General features: G+C 46.3%; 1 protein-coding gene across 6 annotated transcripts; it reads left to right on the forward strand.

The window, feature by feature from the left end:
* Nucleotides 1-2,480: 2,480 nt before the first annotated feature.
* On the forward strand, nt 2,481-12,734 carry LOC119270026. Of its 6 annotated transcripts, none has more exons than XM_037551998.1 (7): nt 2,481-2,598; nt 3,420-3,482; nt 4,021-4,195; nt 5,019-5,185; nt 5,663-5,978; nt 12,127-12,293; nt 12,387-12,734. In XM_037551998.1, exons 2-7 carry the CDS (start codon nt 3,461-3,463, stop codon nt 12,536-12,538), a joined length of 999 nt encoding a protein of 332 aa, XP_037407895.1. In that variant the 5' UTR covers nt 2,481-2,598; nt 3,420-3,460; the 3' UTR covers nt 12,539-12,734. The 6 variants fall into 6 exon arrangements, 5 of the variants coding, with proteins under 5 accessions (XP_037407895.1, XP_037407872.1, XP_037407880.1 ...); XR_005133898.1 differs by lacking the exons at nt 2,481-2,598; nt 12,387-12,734 and adding exons at nt 2,949-3,135; nt 11,941-12,020 and having other exon boundaries at nt 12,163-12,280; XM_037551975.1 differs by lacking the exon at nt 2,481-2,598 and adding an exon at nt 2,949-3,135.
* The last annotated feature ends 3,372 nt before the right edge of the window (nt 12,735-16,106 follow it).

Genomic DNA, 16,106 nt, shown 5'->3' on the forward strand with positions numbered 1-16,106 from the left:
GGTAGATCTTGCGTGACCATAGGATTTTTTTTGAAATACTGCATTCCCCAACATGCAGCTGGTGGTTGGGGTGGCATGGAAAACGAGGGAGTCTAGGGTTTGACAGAAATGGAGGGGGGAGGCCGTCCATTTATAGGCAGGGATCTAGGGTTGGGGGTTTGAGGGGGTTTCGAAGCCTTCGATCGCGATCCGATGGCTCCGGTTGGAGGGGTAGGTTAGGTTGGCTAGGTTTAGGGGTATTTGGACCCTCCGATTGTAATCAGGTGGTCGAGAATAAATAGGCTAGAGAAGTCTAAATAAGAAGCCGGAAATCTTTTGGGGGTGTTCGGAGATGATCCGAACCCATCAGTAATGACTGAGCGGTTTGGGTTCAGGGAAGTTTTCGGACGCACAAGCGAGGAGGTCTGAGAGAGGTCGACAAGACAAGGGGGCCTGACAAAAGGTCAAGGAGACAAAGAAGGAAGCGGCAACTACGAACTACTATGAGTTTTATGAAAACATGCGGATGCAATGCACATGATGCCATGATGAAATGAAACAAGCCGGATAAATCACACGGTGACAACGAAATAACTGGAAGGCCTCTGGAGCGTCGGTCTTGGGCTGTTACACGAACCCATATATACGTAGCTTGGGCCTCCCTTTACCATCACAAGGGATCGCCATAGTAGCTACAATGTAGTGGGTATAGTATTGGTATAGTTGAATATACCTACCACATTAAATGCAGGGGTATTGTGGCGCTATATCATGTTGTCGAGAGTAGACACACGTCCCATCGCACCGGCTTTGATAGCCTACCATTTACTGTGACATGCAGCGGGTGAGGTGTCGCGCACGGGGTAAAAGGGATGGGGTGAATCACCTCACATGCCACCTAACCTTCAGGGATGCCGTGTTCGTTTCATAACTCGCCCTGAGCCACCATAGGCCATCGCATGCCTACCTTACAGCTGCTCTATCGTAGACCCAAGCTATCCTGCAGCCACACCCATCGTTGACCGGTCGGTGGGCAGGGCATTCGCAAGAGGTAGACGCCAGGGCAGCCATTGCCAGGAGGCAATCCCTTGTCGAGGCAATCTTGGCCTTGACATTGTCAACGGTGTCAGAGGGCACCTCCTCAAGCATGATGGTGTTGGCAGTGAGAATTTTTTTACTAGGGTTTCACCACACCAAGACACGAGGGCCGTCTTCTCGTGGCGGCCGCCTCTAGCGACGAGAGGATCCACCAAAGCAAGCAAGAACGAGACTCGCGAGAGCGATTCTTCAAAGAAAAACACAGCTACACAAACCAGGGAAACAAAACCCTGCAACCACCAGCACACCAACATTGCCGGGTCCAATGACCGTCGACATTACCTGAGTTCGCCGCCTCGCTCTAATTCTTGCAAAGGTCATCACAAGGTATTTTACTAGATGTGATGCTAACGATCTACTCGTTTTTTATTCAATAAAGGACATTTGTTGTTATCAAGGGAAACTATCAAAACTTACGAACTAGCAAAGTGAGGGCGTCCCAATTCAAGTTCTCACGAATGAGAATATTAGTTCATATTCACACTATTAATTTTCTTTCAAAAAAGAGCAGCTACCAACCAGCAGCAAGATTACACGAGTGAGTGAGGTAAATCCCTCGAGAAAAAAGAGAAAAAATTAGAGAGAGAGAAAGAAAGAAGCAAAATACTGAATGTGTCAGTCCGCCTTAGTGTATTGATAAGAAACCTAGCCTACTCCTCAAGAAAATTTTGGATTCCTTTGCCTCTCGCCGGCGCCGGCGCCGGTACGCGTCGTCTCTGGTGGCCTTAGGGCTATGGCACCGCGGTGGATCCTGACCCTTGCCGGCGGGAGAGCTTCGTTTATAGATGTTTCTTTAATTTTTGTTAGGGTTTGTGTCTTGTTCGGGAAGACGAGACGGCAGCGGCTCTATGAAGATGGAATAAATTTCTTTCCGCCTAGCCCCCGATTAAGTGGTGTGTCTAGTATCGTTGATGGACGTGTGGAGGTGTGTCTCCAGCGGATCTATCCTTGGTGGATGTGCTCGGATCTAGTCGTAGTTCGGCTACGTTTGCGTTTCTTCAGGTTGAACCCTTCTGATCTACGCTACTCTTCATCGATGGCGGTTGCTGTTCTGCTGCGCTGGTCCTATGGGACCTTAGCATGACGATTTTTTGACTGTCTACTAGAACAAGTTTTGCTCGGCTCCGCGAGGGAGGGGCAATGATGGTGGTGCGCCTTCAACTCGCTTTAGTGCTTGTATAATCGTTGCTAGGTGGTCTATGGACCTGAATGTAATTTTAAAGATGAATAGATTGAAAGTTTTTTCGCAAAAATAAAATAAAATAAGAAACCTTACTCCAAAATGGTACTCATGGTGCTTCCTTTTAACAATGAAGAAAATAAACCCGCAGAAAAGAAACCAAGGGAGAAAATAACGGGGAGGGAAACGGAGAGACGGACGCAGGAGAGACAGAGGATAGAAAGGTGACGACGCGGTTCCTCTCAGTGAGCTCTGACCGTCGTCAGAAGAAAACCCCCCTCCGCCCGCATCGCACCCCCGGGACCCTGACGGACGCCGGCCGAGGAAGCCCCCGAATTCAGGTCTCTCTCTTCCTTCGCTTCTTCACTTCTTCGTCCCGTTGCCGCAGATCGCGCGCTTGGCATCCTCACTTGTTCTTCTGGACTCTGGAGTAGAGGGTTTTTCAGGCTCCCACTTTCTCATTTTTCATTTTTAACGAAACAGGGATTCAGGGTTTTGCGCTGCAAGTTCATCTTGGCTTTCTTTCGTGATCGATCGACGGGTAGATTTTTAATCGATCTGCTCGTGGAGTGGGATTTCTACTTCTTGTTCTCTTTTCTTTATTTTTTCGCGGGTAATGATTTTCACGAGCCGAGCCGTGGTAATTATTTTGACCAAGATTGGCTCTACCTCTCAAGATTCTGCATGTTCTTAACCCTCATCGACAATGTGCCGCTCCCCGCGGAGCAGGAGTAATTTAGTAGCAGCTTGGGGGTATTCACTTCCCCTTTCTGGCGTTTCCTCACTCTTTCTCCAAGCCCCAAAAACCCTCTTTTCCCCTCCTCTTCTTCTTCCTCTGCTCTGCTTCCGGATTCTGCTTTGCTTGTTGGTGTTGCTAGGTATCTCGAGGACCCAAGCACACAAATTCATCTCCCCCTCTGTTTATTTTGTTTTTGTTTTGTGTTCTTAGTTATTGTCGCTCTCTGCTTCTGCCCTATCTTGCTCCTGATCGTTCTTCGGTCTCTACTCTACTGAGTGTTGCGCGTCGTCGAGGCCCTCTGCCCCATCTTGATTCCTTCTCCTTCCGTTGCCCTCACTTTACCCTATCTGTTTTGTGTGGTATTTTGCATCATCTGCTTGCTACCTTTACCTGACATGTGGTATGATTTAACCTCACTTGCAGAGGAGAAGAGAAGAGAAGAGGAAGGGGCAGATCTATCATCTATGGGCAACTGCAAGAGTTCATGTATGTATCTCTCTTACAAACTAAAAGTTAGATGCAATTTACAGCATTAATTCCTTGGCAAAAGTCAGGGTAAGAAGATGAAATCCTACCTCTGAATTGAAGGGCACTTGCTCTCACCATCATGCTCATAAATTAGCAAGATGGCTAGCTAGTCATGTGTTGGGTATATCACTCTCCTTATCTAGAAACACAAAGCTGTTCAAGTGCTGGTCTTGATGTCTTATTGGTTAGAAGCAGCAGTACATGCTAATGACATAGTACTGTAAGAAAGTACCTGAATGATGTCTTGTTGATTGGAAACACAGTGTCTTCTGCCTTATTCTACCCCTGATTGGTGACATGAATAAATATGTGCATTCAAGATTTTGATTCATTTAATCAGAGGATAAAAAACTTATATGCATGTTTCCCATTCTTGCAGTTGTCGATATTGTAGTTTGTTTTTTTGGATCTGCAACATGCACATCAATTTTATCATAGCATGTTCTCTCTTTCTTTGTTTTGTAATTTTGAGTTATTGCATTTGTGCAAATATCAGCTTGTGCACTGCTAGGAAAAGCCCATGTTGTTCCGGATGCTGAATGGAGGATGCAGGACTTTGTAAAGACCCATGTTCCGGATGCTGAATGGAGGATTCATGACTTCTCATCGCTGCTTGAGACGGGAGCTAAGTCAGCAACATCTGCCACTTTTTACTGCTCTGGGTATAACTGGTATGCACCATAATTGCAAAAGAAACTCCTCAAAATTCAGGTATCAGATGTACTAGTATGTATATACACGTGCAATGCACAAGGAGTGATTTTGGTAAAAGAAATAAAAAAGGTCCAAGATTTGCTAATAGATTCGGGCAAAAAGAGATATAGTGATGTACGAATGCAGATATTAATTAAGTAGGAATTAATATTCGTTCCTCCTGCAAAAGAAAAGAATTAATATTCATACAAAAACTTTACATTCGCATCTAAAACAACTATAGGTTCATGTACAAAAGTTGTATGTTACTCTATTTCCTTTTTCTTCCCATTCTCCTCCCAAACCATCATGCTTGGGCTCAAGTCGTCGTGCGCTCAAGCGGCACTGCGGCAAGCCGGCAATATGACCCATGAGGCACCGCATATAGGCTTCTTTTTTATGGAAGGGCCACACGAATGTTCTAGAACACAGAAGAGGCAATAGCAGTCTACTGTTCATGGCGAATCCTACTGATCTTAGCCCTTGGATTTTGGGGACCAACGGTTATGATTGATGCTCCAGATCCAATTCAAAACTGGTTCACTATATAGTAGTGGAGAAATTCCATCTGGTTTGTTTCAGTAGAAAAGGTAATTATAAGTTATCCATATACACATTGATTTAGGATGCCATTTACTCATAATGATGTTTCGATGTAAACAAATTAGCAATCACAATCTCATAAACAAACAGTCAGACGCTAAAACTTCATATGGTGCAGGAAGTGCAGAAATTAGACTTTCCTACTTCAATTATGATTCTAGACTGACTTTGACTTCTTGGCATGATTTCATTTACCAGGCAGCTGCAAGTGATTCCAATGCATAAAGAAACTGGTTCTGAAACACCATATGTTGCTCTTCGTCTTATGACATCCCCAGAAAAGATGGTGCCAGGTCACAAGATGCATGTGGTTTTTGAGTTGTCAATATACAACCATTCAAAAGGAATGTACTGTGGATGCAAAGGTAGTCTCATGGATGTGTTTTTTCAAGCACATCCATCATATTACAGCTACATTCATACTCTATGTGTCATAAGTTGAGGTATAAATACCATGATTCCATCATTACAAGTTAATATCTGTAAATATCGAAATATGATCAAATACAACGTTTTCACATTAACAAGTCGCTTTGTACTTGCTTTGCTGTCAAGTTTCCCTGTAGACCTTCAGGAATTTGGATGGTTCAAATGGCATACTCATGTTTCTCACTTGAGACATTACAAGTTTTTCTGTAGACAGTACAAGTTTCACACTTGAGACTATTATGTTCAGATGGTATACACATGTTGCTCTTTAAATTTGATTATCATCATTTGGATGTAATTCACTACCTTGCTTTCTTAGCTCGGGTAAAGGTTGTTTAGATATTATTTGGTATATTTGCGTCTTGCATACAAGTTCTTTATTCTCTAATATTCTAACCTTTACCGAACCGCAGCTAGCTACAACTTCCATTTCAAGAATAGCTACTTGAAGGAGCATTGCTTGATTCCTCTTCAGGAGCTACTGAAAGCATCTGCTTTTCTAGTTGATGATAGTTGTGTCTTCGGTGTGGACATATTAAAAATTGATGTCTCTTCTCCTGAAAAGAAGGCTGTTGTGGTTCAGAAGAAGGCTACCACAGTTCAGAACCTCTTCGTCCAGAAGAAGGGGTTCGTCAAAGGGACATACACTTGGAACGTGAACAACTTCCTTGAACTGGACACGGATAACTTTGTCCGTTCTCCTACATTTGAAGTTGGCGGGCATAAATGGTATGCACCTGTTACATCACAAATGATTTATATAAATGGTATGCATGTGTTATCCAACATTTTAGCTTATACGCGTCCTTTAACTTGCCATATCTAGTCACTCTACGAACTTCTTTTTTAATGTTTTATGCCAACGGTCATTAGCAATTGCCAGATCTTTTTGCAAGGCAAGGTCCTTCAGATATTTTAACTGGACAGTTTAGCTTGATACAACCAAAGAACTGTACTTCTAGTATATTTACAGATATGCGTAACGCATTTCAGTTTACGGAAAAAGGCTTTCGCCCTGCTTTATATATGAAGCAACGATCATGCATACAATCAACCACCAAACACACGACACCAACAACACAACACACACACTCAAGGCAAGATACAAGAGTGCCACACAACACCACGTCACCCAAATGCCACCAAGCACACTAATGATAACAATAAGACTGCTTGAAGATGACGGCGACCTTCATCACCAAGCACACTAATGATAACAATAAGACTGCTTGAAGATGACGGCGACCTTCACTATGAGCTAGCCACCGTGAATAAATGACGCCGACCCACAACGTAGCAAAGACTAAGACGGTGCCTCCAAGACGGGCACGACATCGGAGTGTCGCCACCTTCCGATCCAGAAGTTCAAGTTTTCACTCGGACTAAACTGGAGGAGACGGCACCAGCCACGACAGAACCTTCAGGATGGAAAAGACGCCCGTGGATGCCGCCACCGTTGGCCGGCCAAAGAACGCCCAGGTAATGCACCCCAGCGCTCATCCATCTCCACCAAACCACCACGCCAAACATCGACCATCAACAGCAATGCCACCCGTGTGGCCATGGCTGCCCGCACGCACCCAAGACGCGTGCTTCGCCCACGAACACTGCGCCTCCCGCTGCCAAGGCCGCCGTCCTGCAACCAGACAACCCTGAGACCACACAAAGGCCCGGTTTTGGCCCAATCCGCAGCCCCCGATCGACGGAGCCACCAGCAGATGCTCTGCCCAAACATGGGCAGACCTGCGCCAACCCACCCGTGGCCGAGGAAAAGGGGAGAAGCAGGAGCGGACACATCCAGACCGGCACACCCCTGTGCCGACGACAGGTGACGCGACCGCATCGAGGCCACCCATCTCTCCTACCGAGCTCCTAACCGAACACACCCCGTGTCGCCCCACCATGGCAGTAGGCACAAATCCCTGCGAGGCCGCCAGCAATCACGCGCCCACCGACGAGGGATAGCAAATCAACCCGCATCAGCAGCCAAGGAAGCTCACCGGAGGTGCCTCCTCGCGCTGCCCACCCAACAGCCGCCGGAGCAACCAAAGCAGACGAGCCCGCCGCCCACCACCACCACAACACCAGCGCCTCCACGCCCTGGCCAGGTCCAGCCGGAGCCCCACCACCCCACCGGAGCAGACGGACACTAGCTGCATCACCACCACCTTAACAGGCCCACCAGCCACCCCTGTCACCGCCAACCGCCACACCATCTTAGATCTGGGCAGAGAGGCCAGATACACCGCCAGCTCGCCCCTAGGCTTCGGATCCCCACGAGCCACGCCGGCGGGGGGAGGCGGCGCAGACGGCCACCAGGACGCTGGGGGGAGGGAGGGAGCCGGAGCAGGGTCGGCCCAACGCCCGACACCACCGAGCAGGGGGGAGGCGCCACGTGACGCCCGCCAACGCCACGCGGCCTTTGGCTGGCGACGCCCTTGGCAGTGGTGAGGGAGGGGGCCGAGGCGAGGGGTCGGGGGTGGCGGCGCTAGGGTTTCCTCCTGGAAACAGGTTTTTCTAGTACTAAAATCTATGTTGAATAAAAGCTAGAAATTTCATTTTCATGTATATATTTGGTACAAGCCGTTCTTGTATGTGCCACACACCATCGATTATTTTCTCAGATTGTTTTTACGTAACATTGTACAGCATTATCTTTTGTAGTGATGTTTTGTACAATTGTAATGACACCATGCCGTGTCCAAAGTTAACCTGACTACAGCCAAGCTCAGCCACAACTTTCTGATTTCAGTTTTTTTTTTTTAGAAAAGGGGTATTACCCCGGCCTCTGCATCAGAAAGATGCATACGGCCTATAATTAAAAACAAAAGTAGTCACAAAAATGTCGAATATCTGAAGGTACGAAAATAAAACAAGCTGCTCCAGCAAGCCTAATCAAGAAAGCCACAACCGGCTGGCAAATAAAATAGGAGCACTACATGCCTATCCTATTACATGACCGCCATCCAAACCGGTTGAAAATACCCCGAGCTACAATCTCCCATCGGGTAGACGCAGTAGCCAAACGCCCCCTGGCCTCCGTCGGAGTGAGTAACGACCACATACGGATTAATGCTGTGGCCCTGAAGATAACCTGCAAAAAGTGAAAGTTCATTTTTCTGTTAAAAACCAAATCATTTCTGCAGTTCCATACTGCCCATAACAAGGCACACACTCCGACACGAATGTGTCTTGCTACATCCAAGTTAACCCCATCAAGCCATGTTCCAAATAACATATTGATAGAGGTAGGTGGAGTAATATTAAAAGCAATATGAATCGAACGCCAAAGAATCTTAGCCAGCGGACAATATAGAAAGAGGTGCCTTATAGTTTCGTCACAATCACAAAAGCTACACCTAGCAGAACCCACCCAATTGCATTTTGCCAGGTTATCTTTTGTCAAAATCACTTGTTTATGCACAAACCACATAAACACTTTGATTCGCAAAGGTACCTTAACTTTCCAGACGTGCTTCGAGCAAGGAATGACACTAGTGTTTATGACATCCAGATACATGGATTTGACCGAGAACCTGCCGTCCTTAGTCAGTTTCCAAAACAATCTATCTGGCTGCTGAGACAGCTGGACATCCATCAACCTTCGTACAAGATGAAGCCAAGCCTCCCACCGATGGCCTACTAGCGTCCTCCGGAAGCTAATATTGAGAGGCGTGGACTGTAAGACAGTTGCAACATAGGCTTCTCGACGTTGAACAATGTTATACAGAGTAGGATATTGAAGTGCCAGAGGCGTCTCCCCAAGCCACGTATCCTCCCAGAACCTCGTATTAGCCCCATCATCGACTAAGATTTTCGTCCTGTTAAAGAATAGGGGCTTGACTCTCATCAACCCCTTCCAAAACGGAGAATCATTCGGGCGCACAGTCACCTGAGCCAAAGTTTTAGCCTGAAGATACTTATTCCGCAGAATCTGAGCCCATGTAGCCTCTGTCTCGGACGAGAGTTTAAATAGCCACTTGCTAAGGAGACATCTATTCTTGATCTCTAGATTTTCAATGCCTAGACCGCCTTGGTCCTTCGGCCTACAGATGATATCCCATTTTGCAAGCCTATACTTTCGTTTCAACTCATCATTCTGCCAAAAGAAACGAGATCGATAAAAGTCTAACCTCTTCCTGACCCCCACCGGGACCTCAAAAAAGGATAAAAGAAACATGGGCATACTGGTTAAGACCGAATTAATCAGAATTAATCGACCTCCATATGACATGAGCTTCCCTTTCCAACAGCTCAGTTTCTTTTCAAAACGATCCTCGATGCATTTCCACTCCTTGTTTGTTAGCTTACGATGGTGAATGGGTATACCTAGGTATGTAAACGGTAGCGAACCCAACTCACATCCGAACAATTGCTTATACGCCTCTTGGTCCTCATTAGCTCTTCCAAAGCAAAACAGTTCGCTCTTATGGAAGTTAATCTTGAGACCAGACAATTGTTCAAATAAGCACAACACAAGCTTCATGTTCCTTGCTTTCACCAAGTCATGCTCCATAAAAATGATTGTATCATCGGCATACTGCAGAATGGAGATACCACCAACAACTAGGTGCGGAACCAAGCCCGAAACCTGCCCCGCATCCTTAGCCCGACCTATTAAAATGGTTAACATATCAACCACTATGTTAAATAGAATCGGTGACATGGGATCTCCTTGCCTTAGTCCTTTATGTGTCTGGAAATAGTGACCTATATCATCATTCACTTTAATCCCTACACTCCCTTTTTGCGTAAAGGACTCAATCTGGTCTGGCCAGGCCTTGTCAAATCCTTTCATACGCAACGCCTGTTGAAGGAACGGCCATTTAACTTTATCGTATGCTTTTTCAAAATCCACTTTAAAAACCACACCATCTAGTTTTTTTGAGTGAATCTCATGGAGCGTTTCATGCAAGACGACCACCCCTTCAAGGATATTTCTGTCTGGCATGAAAGCGGTCTGGGACGGTTGCACAACTGAATGCGCAATCTGCGTGAGTCTGTTCGTCCCAACCTTGGTGAAAATTTTGAAACTGACATTAAGCAAACAGATAGGCCTGAACTGCTCAATGCGAATAGCCTCCGTCTTCTTAGGAAGAAGAGTTATCGTTCCAAAATTGAGCTTGAACAAATGAAGCTGACCATTGAACAAATCATGAAACATCGGCAACAGGTCACCCTTAATAAAATGCCAGCACTTTTTGTAGAACTCCGCCGGAAACCCATCTGGTCCTGGCGCTTTATTGTTCTTCATTTGTGAAATAGCCTCAAACACCTCTTTCTCCGTGAAAGGAGCAGTCAAAATCTCATTCTCTTCCGTCTCAAGTTGGGAAACATCCTCAACTCTTGACTCATCCAGAGACACAAAACTCTCTTCCGGAGAGCCAAACAACTGCTTATAATAGTTGGTAATGTAAACTTTCAGATTTTCCTGACCAACTATCGTCCCTTCATCTTGTTCTAATTGAAAAATTCTCTTCTTACGATGCTTTCCATTAGCAATCATATGAAAGAATTGAGTGTTGTCCTCTCCTTGGACAACCTTACGAACCTTAGCTCTCAAAGCCCATTTCAATTCCTCCTCGCGGAGAAGTGCTTTCAACCTCAACTCGGCCTCCACTTTAGACTCCAGCTCGGAAGTTTCTAAAATAGAGGTTTCAGCTTTTAACTCAAGGGAATGAATAAGCATAAGGAGTCTTTCCTTCTCAGCCTTATATATCCCATTCGTGTGCTTAGCCCATCCACGAAGGAACCTTCGAAGATGACGAATCTTGCACTGCCACCACTCAATGGGTGACCTTCCCCCCGAGTCTTTAGCCCACTCTCTAGCTAACAACTCAATAAACCCTTCTCTTTCAAACCAGGCAAGTTCGAAGGAAAAAATATTCTTATTACCCATATGAGTTTGAGCTCCAGAGTCGACTAGTAACGGTGTGTGATCCGAGATACCTCGTGTCAATGCCTGCACCGTTACCAGAGGAAACTTCTGTTCCCAATCGACGCTCGCCAAAACACGATCGAGCTTCTCAAAAGTCGGAACCGGTAGCGAGTTTGCCCAAGTGAATTTCCTACCTGAAAGCTCTATCTCTCTGAGATCCAAGCTTTCTATGATAGTATTGAACATAAACGACCATCTGCCGTCAAAGTTGTCATTATTCTTTTCCTCCTTTCTTCGAATAATGTTAAAATCCCCACCCACTAAGACGGGTAGTTGCTCGTTACCGCAAACACGGACCAAATCAGCCAAGAAATTTGGCTTGAGATCTGGTTGCGCAGCCCCATAGACTGCCACCAAAACCCAATCAAACCCATCCGCTTTAGTTCTGACCCGAAACTTTACCGCAAACTCACCCAGCACTACACTCCGAACCTCCAACGTTTCACACTTAACCCCAAGTAAAACCCCACCGGATCTTCCTCGAGGTGGGAGACAGTGCCAGTCAAAATCAACCCCCCCAGATAAGGTACTAAGAAATTGTGGAGAAAAATTACCTCGTCCAGTCTCGGACAAAGCAATAAAGTCTAAATGATGTTCAAGAGAAGCCTCTGCTAGAAACCGTCTTTTAGCCAAGTCCTTAAGACCTTTGCTGTTCCAAAAGATGCCTCTCATATTTCATCATGAAATTTTTTAGAGGTACGGATCCTAGCACTTCTACGCACAACCGACACCGGATAAACCTTCCGTTTCCAGGTCCGTTTCGGCTTAATGCGAACATCAGAGGGTTCGGCACGTTCGGAATGATCCTCAATCACCAAAGACTCATCCTCAAGGTTAGAAGTTTCAGGGAGGCCATACCCATCCTCCTCCTCCGCCTCCTGTACCGCATTCTTCAAATACATTTTCCTGGGTATCCAATTATATTTGAAGTGACACTTGGTACGTCGGCATGTATCCGCATGGTGACAAATACAGCACTGATTACCTCAGCTTGTACTTATTCCTGGATGCTTCCGATGAGCTCTGTCTCGACTCCAAGAAGGTGTTTGTAATGACTCTATCCATCCTGGACCAAAAGAATGGGAAACACTTGACTGCAACTTCAGGTCCAGCTCACCTTAGCAAGTATCAGTGCCATTGATATGTGTGATTTAACCTCATGATGATTACAGTTGATCTTACTTTTGTCTTGATCACAGGTCTCTGGGTATGTAATAAAGGATGCGGATGGGGGTGGCCTAACTTCTTTGGACTCAAGAAACTCAAGGAGCCGTCGGGATGCTATGTTGTGGGATCGAGCTGCATTGTGAAGGCAGATGTTACCATCATTGGTTCATCCAATGATGGCTAGATGTTTACCTCATGGCCTGATGGAGAGATAATGCTATTTAATCCTAGCTACTAATAACCAGACTTATATATGAGACAATGTTGTGGTAGCAGTTCTAAGAACTTGTGGAATGATTAGTAGTAGTAGTGCGCCGGATTTGAGAAGTGAGATGATTTCACGCATATATATTTCTACGTATATGTGTCGGACAGAAATATGTTACTGGAAGTACTTATATACGCATGGATGTGTTAGGTTCCACTCATAGATTACTCCATTACAGGGGAATCAAGGTCTGATACAAGGCAATTTGGGAGGGGAGGAAGAAGGAAGTACAGGAGGTAGGAGAAGGAGGGACCCGCCGTGCCGTTTGCCTGATCCAAGCCCGGATGAATCTTCACTGTGCTCTACGTTGATACTTGTAGTCAGGCCCCCCTTGGTGTGGCACTCAGCCAGGCCCGGCCCATGGGCTGCTGTGGCCATAATTGGGTCGCTGACATCCCCTACCCCTTGAGATTCGGCTTGACCCCAAGCCGCTGTCACACAGAGCTCACCAGGGTCCTAGGGTGCTTGAAGATCCTTGATCGTGTCAGATTCTTCATGGTATTTGTCATGGAAGTAGCAATTATCGAGGTGGACTTGAACGAACTTGGAGAAGCGGTCGTGGCTAAGGCGCTGCCATGCGAAATTTGGTCGAGGCCGAGGTAAAACTTGTGGTCGACGATGCCTTGCATGAAGAGGGCAGCGACACTGATGAAACCCCTCCCTTGAATTTTCTTGAGTTGAAGCTAAAAACCAATAGTCTCCCTGGACAACCATGAAGCTCCCTAGATCATCAGATGCGCTAAACACACAGATTTCCCCACTCCTCGTGGACTTGCTTGACTGGCAACAAAATGGTGACAAGAACCCCAGTAGCACTAGCAACGTGTCAAGGCTGCAATCAAACCTCAATGTTCCAAAGAAGAAAATTATGGCCATCCACTGATTGAGTTCATCTCTGGTCATTGGCTTCTCCAGTCTCATTTGCGTGCATACATAAAGCACACATGCACTCCAGAACTCAATCAGATATTGTATTAGGAATGTCAATGCACGTGTACTGCATAGATTAATTGCAAGGCCTCCGGCATCCCACAACTGCCCAAGGTGATAGCCACTAGCTGAAGTACGGCCAAGGAAATGAGCAATCCAATCTTGAAACATTATTGAATAAATCTTCAGTAGTGTCACAGATTCAGTACTAGTCTTCATGCGAAATAAGAGTTGCTGAGTGGACATGGCTGCAACAGAGAAAGGCCATCGGTGTTTTAGTTGGACTAATTGCGAACAGAAGATGTGAGACAACTTGCCCAGAATAAGAGCTTCGAATTTTGTAGCCCATTTGAGAGTTGTCGCACTTGGCATGCTATAACTGAATGCATGTACTGAATGCATCAGTGAACGAGAACTTGTAAACTCATTGAAATAACTTCTCACATGTGGAATTACAGTTGAAGTCGACTCTTCATTGATGGGCGTCATCCAAATCACAAAGTTGCAGCCGTCTCGATTCCATATACTTGTACTATATGTGAGCTCCGCAACTGAATTTTTTGAACCATTGTTCCTAAGCAATATTGTAGGTATGAGGTCCCTTAATTCTTCCACAATCTGTAGCACCCTTTTATGCACTGTGCAGAGTACTGATCCATGAGCAAGAAGCATGTTGTGCAACTGTACAAGATGAACAAGAGTGACACTGAAAAATCTGAATTGGTGTGTATGCCATAACTCCCTTGCTAGAGTAAGTGCCTCTCGATAGAACTTATAAATGATATTCCAATGGGCAAAATATTCAGCTTCTGCCATCAGGTGCAATATAGAGCATGAATAGGACTGACGGCCCTGAAATCCAGTGTTGCTGAAATCCAAATAAATCCAACGTCCTGCATGTGTACCAGTATCAATTAGCCTATAGTCTGTTCCAAGGAATCTCAAGCTGAACCATGCATCAGTACTTATACTTGCAGAGACACCCAATACCCAGCGTTGTACTGAATTATTTGTATATACAGTGCAATCACAGAGACTGATTTGACTGGAGTACGACATTCCCAAATATGCAAGGGGAGCCCACTGATTCAAATGGAGTAACATCGACCACTTCTGAGAATCTTGCTCCATTGAAATTTGTGCATAATATTCAGAACAAGTGCTCTTTGTATGCAAGGCACGACAGATAGTATCAAGGCAAATATGTTCATGACGCTCACCCGTATATTGGTCTGACAAGAGGCCTTGAGGTGGATACCATGACTTTCGCTTGTCAGTTCTAAATGTGCATGGCCACTTAGTCTGTCCAGGAAAATGCAATTGGCGAACCTGATGTCGCATGCATTGTGTCAACCTGTGATGAAGCCTCATTGACTCATGGCTGGAGAAGACTGTACATGACACAGGAATAGCAGCAGCAAATGACACCAAATGGTCAAACCGAGTATACACATCGAGAAATTCTAACTCAATCAATCCTTTAATATCAGATGGTGCCTGATCCAGTGGACGCCCGGACTGCAATTGTGCACCTAAGAAACAACTGAAAGGATAGCCTGCAACTGAATGGATAGAGAGTTCCTCCAAGGATGTCTGACTGAAATCTACAGAAATATCCAACACCCAGTGCTGCACGGATGAGGTGAAGTGTTTCTCGGTGTTCTGTACTACTGCACGTTTGGTTGCACAATCCGGTCGATATGAAGACTTGTTTGATTGAGGGGATGCCATTTTCTGATCAGGGACAGAACAAGCCCATAGCTGAACCCAATTTTACACTCAAGCTGCATCTCTGGAGCTGGAAAACAATGGCTAGGCTCCTCCAGGGGAACATCTCTCAACATCAACTTAAATAACCAAGGACTGAAGCAGGGACCTCCATGTGATTGACGATGTATACTTGAACATGGTCTTTCCGGGTAGGTTGTGTTTGACAGAGGTGTGAACGACGGCCACGGACTTGGCCTGAAGAGGTGTCCCGCGTGATTGATCTGCACTTGTACAGGCGGTGGCCATGGTCGATGTTCAAGGAAGGCGGGTGCAGGTGTTCGGTGGTGGTGTCATATGTCTCGTCGACACTATCGATGGTGGCGATCAGAGGCTGCACCCAGACACTCGCGTGGGCAGGAGCTTCTGCCGAGCACTTGGTTGGAGCTGGTTTGGTTGCCATGGGGATGGTGTCGGTGGTGGTTGCCGTTGAGGAAATGACCTCGGCAGAGCAGGTGCTGATGTCGATGGAGAGCGTTGCCTGCACCGGTATGAGCTGCGTGACCTTCGTGTAGTTGACGATGTCCGCGTGCTCGGGGTGGACGGTGGTGGCGGCGTCTTGGGTCTCATCGACATTGGCGACGGCGTCGACCTGGGTCGAGCCATTCGTCGAACAGGTCATGGGCATCGGGTTGATGGAGTCCAAAAATGCACCATGGGGGGACGCCATGAACCCCTTGGAATTGCTGGTGGAGGAGAAGGCGTCGGGGATGACCGTGGGGGCTCTTGCGTCGTCGGTGAGGCCTCCATCGGCTGTCGTGCCCATGGGACGCACCGGCTGTGGAGT

This window comes from Triticum dicoccoides, chromosome 1A (assembly GCF_002162155.2).
Source record: "Triticum dicoccoides isolate Atlit2015 ecotype Zavitan chromosome 1A, WEW_v2.0, whole genome shotgun sequence".
In the NCBI taxonomy this organism is placed as follows: domain Eukaryota; kingdom Viridiplantae; phylum Streptophyta; class Magnoliopsida; order Poales; family Poaceae; genus Triticum; species Triticum dicoccoides.

Bases quoted from the DNA above. Each gene is read 5' to 3' on its own strand.
- LOC119270026 (XM_037551975.1), top strand. From the start codon at position 2,964: ATGTGCCGCTCCCCGCGGAGCAGGAGTAATTTAGTAGCAGCTTGGGGG. The intron at 3,136-3,419 runs GTATCTCGAGGA...CCTCACTTGCAG, and splicing joins TTGCTTGTTGGTGTTGCTAG to AGGAGAAGAGAAGAGAAGAG. The intron at 4,196-5,018 runs GTATGCACCATA...TTCATTTACCAG, and splicing joins TACTGCTCTGGGTATAACTG to GCAGCTGCAAGTGATTCCAA.